Source organism: Trachemys scripta, chromosome 8 (assembly GCF_013100865.1).
Source record: "Trachemys scripta elegans isolate TJP31775 chromosome 8, CAS_Tse_1.0, whole genome shotgun sequence".
NCBI lineage: Eukaryota > Metazoa > Chordata > Testudines > Emydidae > Trachemys > Trachemys scripta.
In genome coordinates, this window is record NC_048305.1 from 106,841,720 (window position 1) to 106,861,693 (window position 19,974).

At 59.2% G+C, this 19,974-nt stretch overlaps 1 protein-coding gene across 6 annotated transcripts in view; it reads left to right on the forward strand.

Moving 5' to 3' along the window:
- The window catches only part of ERI3 (ERI1 exoribonuclease family member 3), a 230,727-nt gene that overhangs the window by 148,344 nt on the left and 62,409 nt on the right, over positions 1 to 19,974 (forward strand). For 4 of the 6 annotated variants that reach the window (XM_034778672.1, XM_034778671.1, XM_034778673.1 and 1 more), the window contains exons 7-8: positions 4,582 to 4,681; positions 6,544 to 6,899. In XM_034778672.1, the coding sequence (XP_034634563.1) occupies positions 4,582 to 4,681; positions 6,544 to 6,884 (441 nt within the window). In that variant the 3' untranslated portion in view covers positions 6,885 to 6,899. Of the gene's footprint in view, positions 1 to 4,581; positions 4,682 to 6,543; positions 6,900 to 19,974 lie in introns of those variants that run through there. The other 2 variants (XM_034778676.1, XM_034778675.1) reach the window with 1 other exon arrangement.

Consider the following 19,974-nt stretch of genomic DNA (forward strand, 5'->3'; position numbering starts at 1 on the left):
GCATTGTCCGATTTCCAGACAGCCCAAGAGGGGGAGCTGGGTTCCACCGGCAGGGAGCCGCCCAGCCGGTGCGAGGGGCGGGGATGAAGTACAGGCATCAATCTGACTTGCGAGCGACAGACCCGGGTCTGGGCCAGAGGGAATCTAATGAACAATAAAGATATCAGTGCATATTTGTCGAAGGCCAAGGAACCCTCCCCGTGTGTACACACAGTGTAATTTCAGTGAATTATGCATAGACTTAATTAGGAGTTTTAATTGCTAATCATCTCCCAGTAGGATTAGCAGTGTTGTCTATTAATTATCTGTGGAGCCCTGTGTTTTGCTAAGGCAGGAGTAACAGAGCGGCATGAATGGTTACATATGCCGGCAATAAATTCACTTCCAAGAACCTGCTAGGTCCCAAGGCCCAGCGAAGGCCCTGCTTGTGGGGAGGAGCCCGACACTCCTGGGCAGAGCCGCAGGGGGCAGGGGCAGTGGCAGGGCTTGCCTGGCGGGGTTCGTATTTGGCACCTGTATCTTTATCCCTGAATTCTTGCTGTGTCCACTCTCCCCGCACCTCCGTTTAGGTCACCACACACCTGCTTGTGGGGGGACAGGGAATTTATTTTATAAATCCCACCATGGTCCCTCGTCTGCTTCTGGGGCCTGGGCACCTGCAGGCAGTCAGGGGCATTGCCAGCTGCCAGGGCTGAGCTGTGAGCTGGCCAGCTGCTCTCTGACCAAAGGCCGTGTGTGGCCATCTGCCGTCAGGGCTAGAACTTGTGGCCCACCGGCTGGCAATGCCGAGAGTTTACTCTGCACAGGGTGCCCGTGCAGCTCAGCATCCGAGAGAGGGGTTTTCTCCAGGCCTGGCACCGTGCAGTTGGGACGCCAGCGAGGCAAGGTGGAGAACACCTGGCAGAGGGACTGAAATTGGAGTTGCATGGGGAAGAGGATACGGAACCCGTCATACCAACGGGCACACGTACTATAGCACACCATGCTCCTAGGCTGGGGAGACATGGTACCTGCTGTGCCAATGGGGATATGTACCATAGCACACGGTGCCCCTGGGATGGGGGGACGTGGTACCCGCTGTGCCAATGGGGATACGTACCATAGCACATGGTGCCCCTGGGCTGGGGGGATGTGGTACCCACTGATCACATGGTGCATCTGGGCTGGGGGGATGTGGTACCCGCTGTGTTAATGGGGATACGTACCCTAGCACACAGTGCCTCTGGGCTGGGGGGACGTGGTACCCGCCCTGCCAATGGGGACATATACTATAGCACACAGTGCATCTGGGCTAGGGGGACGTGGTACCCGCTGTGCCAAGGGGTGTGTGACACCCACTGTGCCTTTTGAACTAGGGTACCCCGCTGTGCCACCGGGACCACAGTGCTGCTGGGCCAGTGCTGTCTGGTGGGTCTGAATTGGGCAGCCTGATATCCAAGGCCGTTCTTTCCATTTTGTAAGGGTCGTGAAGCAGCTTCAGCCCCTGGAAAGGGGGACCCTTCTTTCTGCGCGTCGCTGCGACCACCCCACCCCCCGGCTGGCTATAGGCAGTGCCTCTGTGCCCGCCTGGCGCCTGCTGGGTTCACTGGCACCCAGCCCTGCCTTTCCACCTGTGAGCTCAGCCTGAGATTGTGGGAGAGGGTCACCCTCCCAGTAACCAGCCTTTGGGCTAGTAAGCGTGGGGGCTGGCCAGGGTGTGGTGCTGGGCTCCTTCTGGGGTGAGAGTGCCGCCGCTCCAGGCCCATCAGTGTGGAGGGCAAGGAGCCAGGTGTGGTCCTGAATACCCCCCACCCCCACCCAGGAGCTGGGAATGGGCGACAGGGGCTGGATCACTTGATGATTCCCTGTTCTGTTCATTCCGTCTGGGGCACCTGGCACTGGCCACTGTCGGCAGACAGGATACTGGGCTAGATGGACCTGTGGTCTGACCCAGTCTGGCCGTTCTGATGTTCTTAAGGCAGGTGCTCCCAGTGCAGCCGTGGGTTTCGTTCCGCGAGCTGAAGGGGATGCGCTGCTGTCAGGAGGTAATTATAGATGTGTGTGACATGGACGCTCAGCCTGGCTGTTTGCAGATTTGCATTGTCCTACCGGTTTAACTTCATTAGCCGCTCCTCCGCCCCTCTCGCCGGGAGCCAGCCCCGGGGATGGCAAGGCCCGTGTTGTGCAGCGTGTCTGGGGCAGGTGCAGAGTCCCTTGTGGTGCCAGGGTCCCTCCGGCAGGGGGAGCGGGACCGGAACCGTCTGCCCTGTGGTCAGGCATTGCCGCCGGGGAGCAGAACCGCCCGATGAAAGGCAGAGCTCCCGGCCGGTGGGAATGGGGAGCTGGCAGGGGACAGCCTTTGGGCCAGAGAGCCCCCATAGGTGGCTGAGGAGGGCACCCCCTGGGGGCGGGAGCCCAGGGTACAGTCCCCCAGCTCCACTGGCTGTTGCATTATTTATCCCTGGTGGAGAGGCTGAGGGTAGCCCGGGACAGACTCGCCCATAGTTCCCTGCGGATGGTGGCCGGTCCCCGTTCAAACCGCTCCAGCCCCCGGCTCTCTGCTCTCTCACAGCCCAAAGCGAGAGGCGGCGGCACCTCGGAGCTTGGGGGGGCTGCTCTGGTGGGCGTGCTCAGAGCACACCTTCCGGGTCACCGTGAACAGGTGGGTGCCCAGGGGTGCAGGCACCTGCAGAACTGGGGGGGAGCCAGGCAGGGTTTGCAGGATCCCAGGGGTGTTAGGTGCCTAAGTCCTTGTGTGGATCTGGGCTTTGTACCCACAGCGCTGTGAGCTGCTTGGGGTTCTGTCCCCTCGGCCTCCCGCACAGCCTGCCGGCCGTGCAAAACCCAGCCCCGGGAGAGGCGGACGGGGGGAGGGCTAGTCAGGTGCCAATGGGCAAACCAGGGATCCAGTACTGGCGAGAGCCATGGCAAGTCCTGAGGTGCAGCGTGGAGGGTCCAGCTGCTGGGTCACCCAGGGGGTGGGGGGCCAGGAGCAGGGGCGTGGGGGAGGATCTGGGCTCAGGCCCAGCCAGCAGCTGTTGTGTGTCGACTTGCACAGCACCCCCTGGTGCCCGGAGCGTAGCACTGCAGCTTTGTTCTCACTTCCGTTCTCACTGCCTTTGTTCTCGATTTTGTCCTTTTTCTATGCGTGGGGGTGGCTGGTGCTGGGTGTCCCCCTCCTCTCAGGGGAGCCAGGGGGACAAACTGGTTGCAATGGCTAAGCACGTGCACAGAGATGTGTGAGGGGGAGGGGCCCTGCGTGAAAGGGTGTGGGGAGCAGAAGGGGACGTTCATTGGAGGTGTATCATGGGCTCTTGGCTTCTTCCTGCCCTCCTGAGCCTAAGACCCATAATTCCCCGCTCCATCTCTAGTGTGATAGTGCTCCCAGGCCCCCTCCTTCATTTGCACGGACAGGAGGCCTGTCCGCCAAAGGGGGACACACCTCCTGGGATTCTTGCAGATTCCAGCAGGAGAATCGCTGACTAGCCCAAAGCAACAGAGGGTCCTGTGGCACCTTTAAGACTAACAGAAGTATTGGGAGCATAAGCTTTCATGGGTAAGAACCTCACTTCTTCAGATGCAAGTAATGCTCTGCAAGCAGTTGAGGTGTGAACACCACCTCCCTTGGTGTTCACACCTCAACTGCTTGCAGAGCACCTCACCCTCCCTGATTGAACTAACCTTGTTATCTCCATACTGATTTATACCTGCCTCTCGAGATTTCCATTACTTGCATCTGAAGAAGTGAGGTTCTTACCCACGAAAGCTTATGCTCCCAGTACTTCTGTTAGTCTTAAAGGTGCCACAGGACCCTCTGTTGCTTTTTACAGATTCAGACTAACACGGCTACCCCTCTGATACTTGACTAGCCCAAGGGCAGCTGCTGTGCGCAGGGCAGGAGAACGGAACTGGGGCATGGGCTCTCTGCCTGGGAACGTGCCCGAGTGAGCCATCCCCCGACCTCCTGAGCACGTGCACCTGGCCGGACGGAGACTGGGTGCAGCCCTCAGAGCCGCTGGCCATCTGCCCTCAGAGGCTGTGGGGAGGAATGAGTGACTGTCTGAACAGCGACCCTCCCCACTCCGGTGGCCATTGCAGAATGTCCCCTCTGGGGGTCTCCCACCCCGCTCTGAGACAGCCCCGGGCAGGCCCTGGCACTTCTGGGGCTGATGGCTAGAGACCATGATTCGTTGTTGTTGTCGTCCCTTCATTTCTGGAGGCCCTGAACGTTGTGGCGCTGGGCACAGGGCAGGGCTGGGGGGTTCCACGGCCACTGGTGGGCGATGGAGATTCCTGAATGTCGAAGGGGCTCAGGTGGTGGAAAGCGCTGGGTCGGTGCTGGGCGTTCCCATGTCTGGGCGGATGTCTGAAACGTGGCGCAATCTTGTTGGGATTAGACCAGAGCTCCGGGCTGGCTGTGACGGGAGGCGTCTCAGGACGGCTGTTGTGAGAATACAAAGAACTGGGAGCACTCCGGAGCCCCAGCCGCCCTGGCAGGCGGAGCCACTCCAGAGCCATGGCGAAGGGGCCGGCGGATGCTGCTCCCAGGCAGAAAGCACCTGCCAGCCGCACGGCGAGCTAACCCCGCTCTCTCTCTTTCAGGCATACAGCTTCGCCATGGGGAGCTGGCCGAAGAACGGCCTCTTAGACATGAACAAAGGACTCAACCTACAGCACATAGGGAGGCCCCACAGCGGGATAGGTGAGTGACGCGTGCGGGGCTCGCAGGGGCTGCACCAGCCCTGCTGGACTCTGGGGATGGCGGGAGCCTGCCAGCCGCGGGGGCTGTTTCTCGCAGCGGGTCGGGAGGTTTGGTGCACTCGGGGATGGGACGCTGCTGTCTCTGAAGCCCTTGAGAAAGGCTCTGGGGTAACTTTAAACCCAGGCCAGGGAAGACGTGCGCCCCACGCCCCACCCATTGGGGCACCTCAACAGCTTCAGAACGTGAGCTGCTGCCTGGGTGCCAATCCGTGGCCTGCGCCAACTCCCCTCCGTCCACTGGGGGGCCCCCCAAGCTGCCTCTGTGGCACACGCGCCGGCTCGAGGGTGTAGCCCATCTGTTACCTTTCCCCGGCGGGATCCCTCGGGCTTGGGCTTTGGTCCGCTCCCGATCCCCTCTCACTCCCCAGGCTGGGCACTGGATGCTGGGCCCTGGCTCGGTGCGTCGTCTGTGCTCTCCCGGCGAATGGCAGCTCGACGCCATATCGGGCTGCCACTGCCTGTGGCCAGCTCTGCGGGACTTGCCGTGGAGTTGGGAAGCAGGATGCAGCTGCGTTACAGAGCCTAGGGAATTGAGCTGGTTCGTTCCCTGGTTAGCTCGCACGCATGATGAGTTTCATGGTCTGGCACCTTGCCTCCTGGTGGACAGACCAGAACCACAGTTCAGTGTGCCTGGCTGCTCGCACTCGGAAGGGGATCAGGAAGCGCAGCAGGGCTGAGGTGCATGGGAAAGCCGTGTGTGAGGCCATGCCTGGAATAGCAGGGGGACAGGTCTGTGGGTCAGGCTGGAGGGCAGTGGCCTTGCTGTGGGTGGGGGCCCGGAGCTGGGAGAGCAAGGGGGCAGCGGCTGGACTGGGTGGAGGGGGCTGTGGGGTCGGGATTAAGGGGTATTGGCGGAGCTGCGTGTGGGCTAGCAGGGGACTGCAGGTGGGGACGGCGTGCCAGGGGAGCCCTGGGCTGTGGGTCGGGGTTGAGGGGTATTGGCGGAGCTGCGTGTGGGCTAGCAGGGGACTGCAGGTGGGGACGGCGTGCCAGGGGAGCCCTGGGCTGTGGGTCGGGGTTGAGGGGTGGGCTCGCCCAGGCTGAGGCACATTGGCGGAGCTGTACAGAGGAGTGCAGCATGGCCAGTGGTAGCGGCGTCTCACTGACCCCAGCAGCCCGTTGCTTCGCTCCCCCATCTTGGAGAGATGCAGCAGGTTCCAGGTCCCTGCCCTTTATCTGCCCGGCGTCCGTACGTGTCTACGCTGGCCAGGCTCTGAGATTGAGTTGGAAAAGTCACCCGCTCCCTGAGCCTTGAGGAGGCTGTTTAATATTGTTCCAAGGCTCTAACCACTAAACTCTCCAATCAATCCGAGTTAAGGAGATGAATTATTTAAAGCTCACCAGCTTTTAATTAGCAGGCTCCTTTTGAACTATGGATCTGGCTGTATTATTGACGGAGGGAGCATTAAAATTTGCTTCCTTGCCCAGTAGCACATTCGTGTCACTAGTGCGTGGGGTGGGGGAGGCCCCCAGAATATGGGGGTCTGATAAGAACCCGCTCAAGCTCGGGTGAGAGGTCACAGCCTGCTGTGGATGCGTCGCTCCTTCTCGTCACATTTCCCAAGAGGGGCTGTTTGTCTGGTGTCTCCTCTTTCCTTGATAAAGCGCCGAACACCCCTTGAATATCATCTGTCTTTGCCTTTAATTACCGTCTGCATTTATCAGAGCGTCATTAGCTGGCTGGGGTGTTTGTCTGCCCTGATGAATCGTTTAGAAAGACAGTTGTTTGTTCTCCCCCTCCCGCCAATCGCTCTGTTCTTTATTTCCCCCCGGCCTGAAGGAGGGTTTTGCGTCTCGTTTCAGCAAAGCAGCCTCCAGGTGGGAGCACAGGCTGCTGCTGTGGGGTCTGGCGTGACGCGCAGGCCCAGTGCCTGGAGTGGGAGCCAGCGTGGGCACGAAACGTGGCCACGGTACCTTCTCAGAGCCAGGGGGTCGGGGCCCTGGGGCTGCCCTGCTGGGGGGTCGGGTCGCAGTCAGAAAGGCAGTTCTCACAGGACAGTAAGGTGGTGCCCGGCTGTGTCGCCATCCAGCCATGGTGTCCTCTCCAAGGCCTCTGTGGAGTTGCTTGGGGGAGTCCAGTCCCGGTCCTGCCCCCGCTGAGGGCCTGGGGCACCCCGCTCACGCTGGCGCAGGCCTCGCCCTAGGTACTGGGGACTCAGCTGAATAAATTGCCCCTTTTCTGAAGAGCTGCTGCTGGAAGGGGGGTGCTGGGGGTGGCCGACAAGCTGCTCATCGCAACTCCCAGTGGCAGGCAGTGAGAGAGCAGCTGCTGGCCGCGGTGCAGCTGGGAGTCTTCCAGCAAGTCTGTGCCCCCCTCGTCTTTCACAGGGCGGTGTGGACTGTGGTGACTACAAGTCCCAGCGTGCAACAGGGCCTGGCCCTTCAGCTCACGGCTTGCATAGTCCCTCTGGGCTGCCCCTGCGTGCGATGTGCGATACAGGGGGGAGCCGGACTCAGTTCTCAGGTTTGCAGCTAGGGGTCGCTCGCTCCCTCGAGTTCCAGACCTCCTGGTGTGGGGCCCTTGTCGCACACAGCCACCCCTTCCCCCATCGCCCTGGAGGGGGGCGGGAGCGCGCGGTCCCCTCCCCCATCGCCCTGGAGGGGGCGGGAGTGTGCGGTCCCCTCCCCCATCGCCCTGGAGGGGGCGGGAGCGTGCGGTCCCATCGCCCTGGAGGGGGGTGGCAGCGCGTGAGGGGGCACTTCTGAATTAAGGAAAATAGGTTCAGGCCTGAGCTTCCCAACTTATCCCAGGTATGTGGGGGGTTGGGTGGGAGTCAAGACAGGGTGGGCTAGTGTCTGCGATGCTCAGGGTGGGTGAGACTCAGAAAGGGACCCCCGTCCCCTGGTTTTGTACGTCTTAGCACCAAAACTGATGGCTGATGAAGCCCCCATGGGTGTCGACTGCTGACGTTTCCTGCCTTCTCCCTAGCGAGAGATCCGGCATGGAGAGCACTCCAGCTCCCCGGGCCAGGGTCTGCAGACGCCGCTCGCGATTGCAGGAGCCTCCGTCCTTGGGCACGTCACTGGAGACACCGCAAGGGGCTTTGGGGCTCAGTGGGCAGCGCTGTAGGGAGTCCCAGCCGCCCCCAAATGGACCTGTCCCAGCTGAAAGCTTGGCCTGCGCTATTGTTGTACTCTGCAAACCTTCACCCTGCTGTGTGCGCGGCAGCTGAGGTGCTCCGGTGCCCTGCAAACCTGGCGGGAGGTAGATGGATGCTGAGTGTGCGGTACTGTCCTTCCCAAGGCCTCGCGGGCGACTCTCCCATCGCACGATGGGCTGGCCCGTCATCTCACTACGCAGTGCTCTCCGGCGTGCTCGCGGAGTACGTGGGTCGCTCTCCTAAGGCCTGCTGCTTTGGGCACTGGCGTGTGGAATCTCCCCCCGCTGAGACGGCCAGGCAACGGGGGTCTCCTGCACGTGCTAAAACCTGCCTTTTAGCCCTCGTTTAATTACCGCCTAGAATAAAAGAGCAGCTCCTGTGTGCAGCCCCCTTTCCTGGAGCCGTGTTTTCGGGGGGATCCCATCGGGGAGGCCGGCAGTTCTGCTAAGACCCCAGCCCAGTTTTCCAGAGGTTTGCAACATGGACGATTTGTTTCAGAGCTGACAAGAAAATTGTAGTGAATTGCCACTTGCATGCAAACAGCAGGGAGTTTGGCCCTCTCGGTGGTACCTGTTTCCCAATTAATTCCATGTTGTTTTGTTTTCCAATTATTCGGAGACTTGCTGGGCCAACTGAAACCTGCACAACTCAGTAGAATCCTGTTTATCCTGGGCCTTATCCTGCTCGGTGCAGGGCCTTCTCCACTCGCTGGGAGTTACGGGCGCTCAGCGCCTGCCCGGTCCGGCCCTGGAGTCCATAAAGAAAGGGTAACTCGGGAAGTGTGTTCTTCAGAGTGGGGGGTGGTTCTGTGTGGGTCTCTGAGCATTGTCATGTGGGACGTGCGGCTACACATACACAAAAGGAAGTTGCAAAGTGGGAGACCCACACTCTGAGCTGGCAATGGGGCTCCACGCCGGGAGGAAGCTGCTAGTCCTGTTGTCCTACTGCCAAGGGCTAGTGAAGCATTTTATGGCCCCAGAGAGTCATGTGAGCATCTTCTGGGTTTGAGCCACGGTGCCCATTGTGGTTGCTTTGGAGGAGGGGAGTGAGCAGCTGGGTACAGAAAGGGGGAAATGCCAAGGAGGAAGGTGGTGGATAAATCCTACTCCAATCTCTTTCCCCCAGAGTCAGCTGGATGGGAGGGTCCTGCTCTGGAGAACGGGGACCAAAGAACCCCTCCTGCAGACTCAGGAAAGGGAGGGAATGTCCCTGTCTGGCCCAGTGTTGATGATCTGTCTGTAAAACCTTGCTCCAGGCCACCCCTGGACACTGAAGGCCTCACCCATCCTCTCTTCCTCTGTGTGCAGTTTTGTGCATGCAGCCACTTGCACAGGCAATAGCACTTGCATGCACGGGTGGTAGAACGTACGTGTGCAAAACCCCGTTGCATTTGCACATGGGTCCAGTCTGTGGAAGCTCAGTTTTGCATTGTAAGCTCTGTGGCGCAGGACGTGTCATTGACTGTGTGTGTGTGTTTCTCACCTTTGAGCTGATGTTTGCTCATTGTGTAACTCAAACAACTTTGACTTACGAAGCTGACCTTGGCAAGCGAGTGCCCCATAGGGAGGGCCGGCTGCAGTGGGGTGGGCGAGCGCCGGTCAGAGGGCCCTGTGCGTGGTTCCCCTGGTGGTGGTGCCCTCCTGGAGTGCCGATGCAGAGCAGAGTGTTGTCCCCAGGGCTGCTGGAGACCCCCATTCGGGGAGAAGCAGTGGTGAAAGCCGTCATTGTACTTGACCACTTTGTACAGCTTCGTGCTGTAGACACGCACTGGCGGCGCTGAGAGGGGCGATAGAGGGGCTCGGTGCCCACAATCCCTGGCGACGTCCAGGGGAGGGTCTCAGAGAAACAGGAGCTAACCTAAGGACAGAGAGAAAGGAATTAAACCGCTCTGTGTTTTCCTGCGAGCGGTGAAAATGACTCACGGAGAATGGCTGTAAATACAGCCGCCGGGTGACTGACTTGGTCACGGTCAAGCGTTAAACAAGCATCCGTTCCCAGCCAGGGCAGAAAGCACCTGGGCATGTCCGTGCTGGGATTCTGGATCCCGAGCCGGAGTGATGGAACGGGAGCTTTCCCTTAGGGCAGTGGCGTAACGCTGCTGACTACAGCAGAGATTACCAAGCGGCTGCCGGTCCGAGCACCGGGCACCTCTGCCGCTGCACGGACGCTGCTTCCCGGTGGCTGCAAGCTGCGTCCAGCTCTGCAGAGCCTCGTGCTTGGGAGGCCATGAACTAGAGCCACCAGTTGGCTGGGCGTGGTGGGGAAGGGTCCCTGTGATGGTGCAGCGCCAGCCTTTGGGAGCTCACAGCCAATTCCCCTTCCAGCCTGGCCGGAGCTTTATAACCCGCTCACATCTTCATGGCTTTCGTCCATAGACCACGTGGTGACCTGTGGGGTGGCCAGGGCGTGGCCCTTTGCGATATAAACCATCGGGGCTCCGGCTTGCTGGCTGGCTGTGACCTGGCTCCACTCTAGGGCCGTGGATTCCCTAGTGCCCACTCTGCTCGTTAGCTTCTCTCTTTCCCGGCTCCCTGTCGCGTTATCTGCCCCAGGTGGTCTCTGCTTCGTTTGGTCACATGCCCCCGCAATTGGTTTAGAAACGTATCGGAAAGACCCCTGGCTCTGCTTGCCCGGCATCCTGTCTGTGGTGGTGGCCATGCACAACTCTGCGGGTAAAGCTTGTTACAGCCTGGGCTGAGTTCCCCAGTGGTTGGACACCAGGCTGCTGTGTTGGACCCAGTGTTTGCATTCCAGGTGCAAACAGGCCTAGTGGGTCTGGGCAGCATCCAGACACTGTCTCCTAGTACGCCTCTTATGCACACTCCTGGGGGAGGCACTCCCCTGTCTGGTACCCCTCCTTGGGATGTGTGACCCTGCAGTCCAGCTGCCCTGGGCCCCAAGACCAGTACTGACCCCCTTCCCCCAAGTCCCCTGTAGCTTAAGCATGCCCTCCCCAGAGCTCCTGTTGCATGGGCAACTGTGGTTTGCAGTTTAGCTCTTTGGGGCCCTTGTGATAAAGGAACCCGCAGACTGTGCAAAGAAACTTCTAAACCAGACACGCTTTACTCATGGACACAGCAGAAGAGTTCCAGATCGAGGCAAAAGTAACAAACATCTGCACACCAAACCCTCCCTCCGGTCATTCGCCTTTGGGGTTTTGGGTAGTCTCCTTTCTTCCTGCCCAGTCTCCCTGTTGTCAGTGAGAGAGAGGCCAGGCTAAAGAAGATCCAAGTTCTGGCTTCCCTCTGTCTGGTGACCCCCTGAGCAGCTTCAAAGCCCTCTCAGGTGACCAGTTGCTTAGCTCCAGTCCACCCCGGGGTGCAGACTGGGGTGGGCGCACTTGAATGGAGGACTGTCAGGCTTGGGGACTCGACAACTTTCCCATTGCTACCCCCTCTGCCCCGTGTAAGGACTTCTCCTCGCACCTCCTGGGTGTCCCAGCCCAAGATGGAGGCTACCGCGCGGCAGTGTAGGGCACAGCGCAGAATGGCATTCACCAAACAGAAGGGAGTTGGCAGATTGATATCGACAGCTGCAGACCCCTAGGAACTGTCACGCTGCCAGAGAGCCCTTGGGAGCGCCTGATTGTGCAGCTGCTAGTGACCCCCGTGGGTGGCCAGCGGGGGAGGTGACAGCTCCGGTGGCTTTGTCCCAGCCCGTCTCACTGCAGACTCTACTGTTGTGCGAGGCCACGACGCATGCTGCGTTGGCTGATCACGTCCCATTGCCAGCACCTCCATTCGCCTCTGCCTGTCTGTCCTCGGGATCCAACTCCTGCGTTCCTTCCCCAGCCCCCCCACTCCACTGCGTCCCTTCCTGGAGATCTTTGTTCATTTCCTGGAGCCGCTCTGGGCTGGATCCCTCCCCTCTTCTCCCTCCCCTTGCCAACTCCCTTCAGAAGGGTGGGAGCCTGGTCTAGTGGTCAGACGTCCTGATGTCTCTTCCCAGCTCTGCTACTGCCGCGTGTCCCTTCCCCCACCCTGCACCTCCACTTCCTCATCTCTCGCCTGGGGGCGCGGCTGCTGGCCCCCCTGTGACTGGAGTGGAGAGGCTGAGGTACTGATACCTGCCGCGTGGCGGGGGCCCTGCCAGAGGAAAGGCCTATGATCTGCACGCTCTGCTCCCGCAGAGGAACAGCAGTGGACACGGGGTGTCTGTCTCCGGCTAGCTGAACCCCCAGCCCCAGCCCAGATGGTCCCTTTTGAAGCAGGAACCCTTGATCCTGTTTCGGGGCCCTGTAGAGCAGGGCTTTGTTTTTGGCCTTGCTCCTGGCTGATGGGGGCGGAGGCTCCAGGGTGACAGGTGTTTTTTGTATCCTCCTTGGGCTGGGCCTTTCCCCCGGGTGGAGAGATGACCTGGGGCTGTGTGCAGACCTGCGGAATGGCACCGGTTTCCACGGGGGGACTTGGCCCCTGCCATGTAGTGCAGAGAGCATCGTACCCACACAGAGCCAAAGCTCTCAGCCACTGGCCTGCCGTTTTCCGACTGAGATGGTCTGTAACTTCGCAGCTTGAACATTGCATAGCAGCCAGCTGCCCAGCGATGCTCACTGCCGCGTCCCGGGCCAGATCCTGCTCCCATTGCAGATTGAGCGCTGGCAGACCTTGGGCCGAAGCGTGGGGAGGTGGCTGAGAGACGTGGCTCTGGGCAGGCCCCTCCCTTGGGGCGATGGGAGAGCTGGGGAATGGCTGGGCTTACCTCTTTGGGCAGCAAGCGGAGTTCTTGGTTGTAGGGCCTTGGAATTGGGCCAGTACCTGTGGTCAGGGAGGGTGAACCTCACTGACCTGGGTGCAGAGAATTAGGCGTGTCTGAGGCCAGAGGGGCCCGAGGGAGTCGTGGCTGCCTTCCCTCGCGGCACAGAGCACTGTCTCGAAGCGATGCCCGCGTGGGGCATACAACGGTTAAAGCCTACAGTAACTGTAGTGGCTCACTACAGAAGCAGCTTTTCCTCTCCTGGAATTGACACCTCCTCATCTATTATTGGGAGTGGACTACATCCACCCTGATTGAATTGGCCTTGTCAACACTGGTTCGCCACCTGTGAAGTAACTCCCTGCTCTCCATGTGTTTGTATATAATGCCTGCATCTGTAGCTTTCACTCTATGCATCCGAAGAAGTGAGGTTTTTACTCACGAAAGCTTATGCCCAAATAAATCTGTTAGTCTTTAAGGTGCCACCAGATTCTTTGTTGTTTTTTTACAGTAACTCGTTAGCCTCCCGGCACCGACCCCTGTTCTCTGAGGCCGTGGGTTGAGCTCCGGCGCTGTGGGACTCACTCCCTCTTAATAAACCTAGCACTTTCCAACCAAAATGGCAGCCAGGCTGCTTCGCTGGCCCTGCGCAGATGCTTCTGCTCGTGCCTCCCCGTGCTCACGACGCGCTTTCACCCTCCCGGAAAAGCCCTACCTATTTGAAAGGGTCAGCAGCCCATATGGCGAGAGACGGGGCGAGCGCGGCGCTGTCTTTCTAGCGCCCTCGCTCTCTTTTCATTCACTGATTGGGAATCTGGGAAGGTTAGGGTGGGAGATTGTTCCTGAGCCAGAGCATTAATTAGGCCTTGCCGAGAAGAAGAGGAATTGCGTGTTTTTAACAGGGAGGTTAATGGGATGCTCACAGAGTAGACAGTTTTAATGAGCTTCAACTCGATGTGCAGTGAGTTTACTCTTTGTGTTAAAAGGGTCACACTGCAGTAGTTTGATGTGGATTGTCTCCTGGCCCCCGGTGTCATAGGTGAGCGTCTGTCAGAGTCCAGTCAGAGCGCATTTACTTAGTGACACGATTCTAATTAACTACCACCGAGCTGCCACCGCGCTGTGGGGAGCGCCTGCCGGGGGTGCATCCCGGCGGGCTCAGAAATCCCTCGCTCCGCGCTCGGCTCTTTCTGCGGTTCGGAGGCACCACCGGTGCCCTCAGCGCTGACAGCGAAGGAGAGGCCGCCGGGAAGGAGCGCGCTTGCTAAGTGCAGCGGCATGTTTGGCATAATGGGTGCCCTGCCCTGCAACCTGCAGCCTCGGGACTTCTCGTCCCCTTTGAAGGGCCTGATCTTCCTGGCTTTGCTTCATCTGTCTTTTATCCTCCCTGCTTGATTCGTGTGCACACCCCCTCTTCCCCAGCCCCAGGGGTGCAATCGCTGTTCTCCTCCCGGGATCTCCCCCCCTAACGCCTTAGAACCTCCATCTTCCCTTGTGCTCTTCGTCACAGTCAGCATCTCTCTAGCCCGTCCATCCTATGCTGGCACCCGTCCTCAGAATATCTGTGCACCCACTGTTCCCAGCCGTGATGTGTGCCTCACTCCGGTTCCTGGGGCCCGCTGTGGTGTCTGCGCACCAGCAGCCCAGCCCTTGCCAAGTTGTTTGCAGGCACCACGGCCAAGGCGAGTTCTTCGGCGGGGTGGGAAGGAGGAGGGTGGGGCAGCTTTGCAGATGTGTCCGGGGAGCTCCTCCCACGCGGGAGGGGCAGCAGGGAGAAAGCCCTGAGCAATGTCTCCAGACTGCGCTCACCTCCAGCTTGAGTTCCCCCTTGGACCTGTGGTAGCCAAGCCTAGACGTGGTCTTTAATCACACCCAGAGGGTGTCTCCTGGAGGCTCAGCCTTTAGGCACCCGGTACGCCGGCAGCTGCAGGGGGCCGGATAGTGTGGTTACTGTCCCCCCCACGTGCAGGACAGGCCCCGTGTTTGTGCAGTGTTCCCCAGGCTCTGTTGCGGGTGTCAGGGCATTGCGTGGTTGTGGTGCTGTCGGGCGATGGGGAATGCAGGCGCAGTGGGCAGAAGAGGGCTGGGTTGGGAGTCCCTGAGAACGGTCTCATTCTCTCGTAAGCTGAGCTGCTTGTCCCCTGTACCCGGTGGCACCCCCAGCATCTGTGGCCCTGTGGCCCCGTTGCTGAGCAGCCCCCAGGTGCAGGAGCCCTTGGGGCGGGGTGTCCTGAGCACCCCTGGACGCAGGCAGGCCTCGTTGCTCAGCCCTTGGTTTCACCACACGGACGCCGGACCTGGCTAGCGGCCCCTCCCTTGGGGCAGCCTTCGGACGCTTCACTTGTGCACTGGCGTCTTGTCACGTGTTGCTGGGCCCAGCACCTATCTGAACGGAGCGAGCGTGCAGACCCGGCGTCGACCCGCCACACTGCTCCGGGGAGGGACTGCGCCACCATGGGGCGTGGCCACGGCTCGTGGCCCGGGCTTGCTCTCCCATGCCGCGCCGCCCAGGGGCGGGGGGAGATACTCCCAGTTAAATAATTAAAAGAGACTTGAGAAAAAATCAACAGAAATGTCATGAAATGAGCAGTGTCGTTTTGAATTAGTGCTCGTAAAGGTCAGGCGGCTCCGGGACAGGTGGAGCGGATGCTTCTCAAGTGTTGCAATAAGGCAGGCTATCCCGAGCAGGGGGCGGGAGGGGCCGCGGGGAGGCGTTGTGGGAGTGGGGGCTGGGAGGCAGGCAGGGCCGGCTGGGGTGGTGGGACGCAGGACGAGCGTCTGTCAGAGTCCAGTCAGAGCACATTAACGGGGTGACGTGATTCTAATTAAGTACTGTGAGAGGTGTCACAGCTGGAAAGGCAGCGAGCGGAGACAAGCTTTTAAAAAAAGAAAAAAGCAATGTGACAGTCCTCTCTCTCTCTGTCCCCGTGTGCCGCTCTCCCCTCCGTGTGGGAGTGCATCTAACAATAATTAGGATGTCTGCCTGCCTAGGAACCGGAGCCAGGCTCTTTTGCTTTCAGTCATTTAAGTTTTCGACATCTCTCTGAAGGGACTTGGTGGCACAGTGCATTACTGCGCGCCAAAGTGACAGAACACTCTTCTAATCGTAAACCCTTTTGAAACAAGATTCCGCTCTCCCTTTTCTCCCGCCAGCGGCAGGGGGTATGTTCTGATCACGGCAGCTCTGTTCCCGCACGAGCGACAATGGGAAACTCAAGGTCTTTCAGCTGTTTCCTGCAGTTAACAAAGGCGCACTAGGAAAGAAAGGAAGCTGATTGAGTGTTTGTGTTGACTGCGCTACCCAGCCTAAAGTTAAGCGTCCCTTGTTCTCTCTGCCCGTGTCAGGTGGGCAGGGCTGGCATGTTATGCCTGGGCCAGGTACCGCCGTGGTTGGTGGAGCCCGGCACCCTGCACTCACTGCAGTCAGCCGTGGTGTCTTTTGCCACTCCTTGTCCACCACGCAATGTTGGGCCCTCAGGAGGCTGGTGTTGAGTTACTGACCCCAGAGGTTGAACTGGGATGAGTAAAGTAGCGGAGCTCGCACAGACTCCTCCACACCACACTAAGCTCGCCCCGGAGAGGCTCGAAGGAGATGGCACTCACAGCAGACAGGACAGAACTTGGATGCAAGCGTCCTTCTTCCTGCTCGGTGCTGTGACCAGGAGTGAAATAGATCGTAATGCTCACACTCACCTGCTATGGATAGGTTTCAGAGTTAACAGTGACAATTATATTGTTTGTATTTCGGTAGGGGTCCCACTCATGGGCTAAGACCCTTTGTGCTAGGTGCTGTACAAACACAGACCAGTCCCTAACAGCCATACCTTGCCATAACAGCCTTATCTAATCTAGCCATCACAGAACACCCCCCTGCGTTAATCGGGGCAACCCAGCCTTGTCTCTGAACTACTGTTTCAGACTCTCAGCAGAGTCAGGCAGAAAGCCCTGCACTAGTTCTGCTCAGATTATAGCTTGAAGAGAGTCTCGCTCTGCAAGAGAAGCTTGTCTCTTTTTTTCAAATACAGGTGAAGATTTCAGAGTAGAAGGTAGCAGCCTCTACACAAAGTACTGGCTTGGAGCGTTCCCACCAGCTGACTCAATTCAACCTCCACTCTTCCCCCATGGAGGTGAGGGTGGCTGTGGGCCCACGGTAAAGATGTCTGGCATCCCTGAGGTTATACATATTGGTATTTTACTAGTCGATATTTTTATTTGGGTAGTACCTAGAGGCCCCAGGCGCGATCAAGGACGGCTAGTGCAAGGTGCTGCACAAACCCTACAAAGACACAGTCTCTGCCCCAAAGGGCCGACAGCCTACAACTGACCTGCGCCTACAGAGAACCACGTGCGTCTTGTGACAGAGTTCTCACCCAATGGCAATTTATCTGACCCTTGCCAAACGATCCCCCGCGCACTGCCCCAGTCCCTCAGGGAGCAGCAGTCCCCATAGCAGAGCATGTGTGCTTCTGCATGGCAAATTCTCCAGACTCCACTCAGCCCCACGCGACCTGGTCCCATCCAGTGCTTGGTACCAGCGTGGTTCTCCCTTGCACCGAGGAGCACACTCCAGTTACTGCCAGCAGCCTGGTTTGTGAGAGGAGCTAATACTGTGATGAACTGCGCCGGAGGATTTCTCCCTAGGGAGGGCAGGGTGCTGTACAGGGACCAGGAGATCTTCCCAGTGGATTCTCTGCTGGGGCATCGGCCTGGGCTGCACTCCAAGCTCACGTAGAGAGGCGGCGTGTTGTGGGCGGTGCTTGTTTCAGGATGGGGGAGGGAGTGTAAAGGTCTCGTCTGGAACGGGTGACAGGATTTTGAGCTCGGTCGTTTACCTGAAGGTTACACCAATAACGATTCCCACGCTTACCCTTCTGCACCTCCCGCTCCAGCAGAGCAGGCTCTGGCCTGTACTGTTCCAGCAGCTCGCCCCCCTGGGTGACCTTGGGCAAGTCTCTTTGCCACTCTGTGCCTCAGTTTCCCGCTCTGTAAAATATGGGTCAGGGTTCTTTGTCTAGTTGTGAGGCCTAGTGGATAGAGCACTGGACTGGGAGCCAGGAGACCTGGGCTCTATTCCCCACTCTGCCACAAGCCGCTGGTGACCTTGGGCAAGTCGCTTCCCCACTCTGTGCCTCGGTTTCCCCTGTAGCTGTACAATGGGGCTAATGATACTGGCCCCTCCTTCGTAAAGCGCTTTGAGATGGACCGAGGGAAAGTGCTAGAGGAGAGCTGGGCGTTCTTCTGCCAGGATCGAAGCACTTCCAGAGTGCTGATGTGCCCCTAGCATAGGGGGGAATTAAAGCGTCACATCGCGCCCGGAGTCAGTGGACAAGCCTGGAGGACTTAGATAAGGATCTGCCTCTCAGGGGCACTGTGTAACTTCACGTGGGATGTCCCAAAAGGGCTCTCAGCCCCTGGGATGATGCTTGAGAAGACAAGGGCAGCTTCGTGCAGCGATCGTTCGTTCTCCGGGGCCCGTTCGGCCCAGCCCTGGCTCTCCCCAGAGCCTGGCAGCAGGCGGATTCAGGAGGCAGGTGTCAGACCACCGGGAAGGTCCCTGTCCAGCAGCGTGCGCTCGCTCCCCACCCCGCCCTTGCTCGTCCTAGCCCGGCTCCAGTCCCCCACCCTCCCCGCCCATGCTCTGTGCTGCAGGGCTACCAGAGAGAGTGCCCAGTGGGGGGAACGTTCCTCCCCGAGGAGCTGTTCCTGCCTGCCAGCAACCCAGACATTTGGGTTTTAACAGTGAAATTAGTTTAAAAAGTGCAAATACGTGAGAGGCTGGTAGGGTTAGAGTGAGCCAATCCCCACTCAGCGCTCCCTCCCCTCACACTGTCTACGTGCCCCCAACCTGCCGCTTGAGCTGCCCCTGCTAGCCCAGCCCTGCCAGTGCCCCTCACTCCCGACCCGCAGCCCCCTGCTAGCCCAGCCCTGGGCTCCCCCACCCCCAGCTCTGCCGGTGCCCCTCACTTCCGACCCACAGCCCCTGCCAGCCCAGCCCTGCCGGTGCCCCTCACTCCCGACCCGCAGCCCCCTGCTGTTGCAGTCCTTGACCTGCCTCAAAGTTCCATTGATGCGTCTGTTCTGACCCGTCAAACCCGGCGGTTCTTGAGCAGAGGCTGGGAGCGGGCTCGGTTCGGCTCCTCTGGGTGACCATTTTCAGAGCAGGCAAACGCAGACAGTGCTGAGAGTCGCCCAACGTGTCACCAAGTCAGAGCAGACCTGGCAGAACTTGAATCCGGAGGGGGAGGGAAGGCAAGTGATGGCTCCAGGGCGCCAGGCAGAAATCTAGGCCAGAGGCCCTTAATCCCCCTTTCCCCGCGGTGCAGCAGGCACCAGCCGGAGTGCGGGGAGAGACCGGCCCCGTTCCCTGGCCGGGAATCCCTAGTGTCAGCAGAATGGGGCTCGTCCGAGACCGTGGGGCTGAGCACTAGTGCCAGAGCTGGGCAGAGCTGGAGATACGTGCGACACAAGTGAAAAGCTGCTGTTCTGAGCCCCGCCCAGAGACACCGCTGTGTGTGTGTGTGTGTGTGTGTGTGTGTGTGTGTGTGTGTGGCGTGCACACGCTGGGGGGTTCTCGTTCCCAAGGCCTGAAAGATGGGGTGTCCCCAGAGACTTCCCCCCCCCCTTTGCGCTGACGCTTCCGTCGCTAGTGACCCGCATGGGGGCTGCGCGAGGGTCAGAAACCCGAATTTTAATGGCTGTTCTTCAGGTCTGGGGAGCCGAGGCTGGCCCGGGAGTGAAGGGGGGCAGGCCATGCAGGCTTTGAGCTGGCCTCTGGAAGCTCAGGCGGGACAGCAGGGGGAAAGCCCTGCCCAAGTTTCACAGCAGACCCACTTTCGCCTTTAATGAGACTCGTTTGCGAGGTCTGAAGGCAAGGCTGTGTCAGCAAAGGACACGGGCTTTAAAGCTGCCCCTGTTCACCCCATGAGAAACAAGGGAGAGGTGCGGGGAGGGGAGTAGCAACCAACCGGAGAGACTCGGCTGCAATTTAACTAGTTTCCTTCCCCGGGAGCTCCTGACAAGCCCCCCTCGATGGCCAGGCAGGAATTCATAAGAATAAGATAATTAGGATGTCTCAAAGCTGCGACCCTCAGCGGAGTCCTTGGATTAATCTGGTTTTTCCCTTAAAGACATCGGTAACTACAATCTTTGTTTCTCTCCTTTTCTTCCCCCCCACCCCTTGTCTGTCTCTGTATCTCCTGTCAAACCGTTGCAGACGTAAATGACAAAGAAATCAGAAAGAGAGATCAATGCAGTCCAAATTAGCACTTGGAGATAGACTGTGCTGGAGATGTCAGAGCCTGACCCCTGTTGATCTGCCAGCCTCCACCGGTGATATTATGCAAATTGCATCTATCTGGCAGAGCTCACTCCAAGGAATAATGGTGCAGGGTCGTGTGTGTGTGTTTGGGAAGGGGAGATATTTGGGGGCTGATTGACAGGA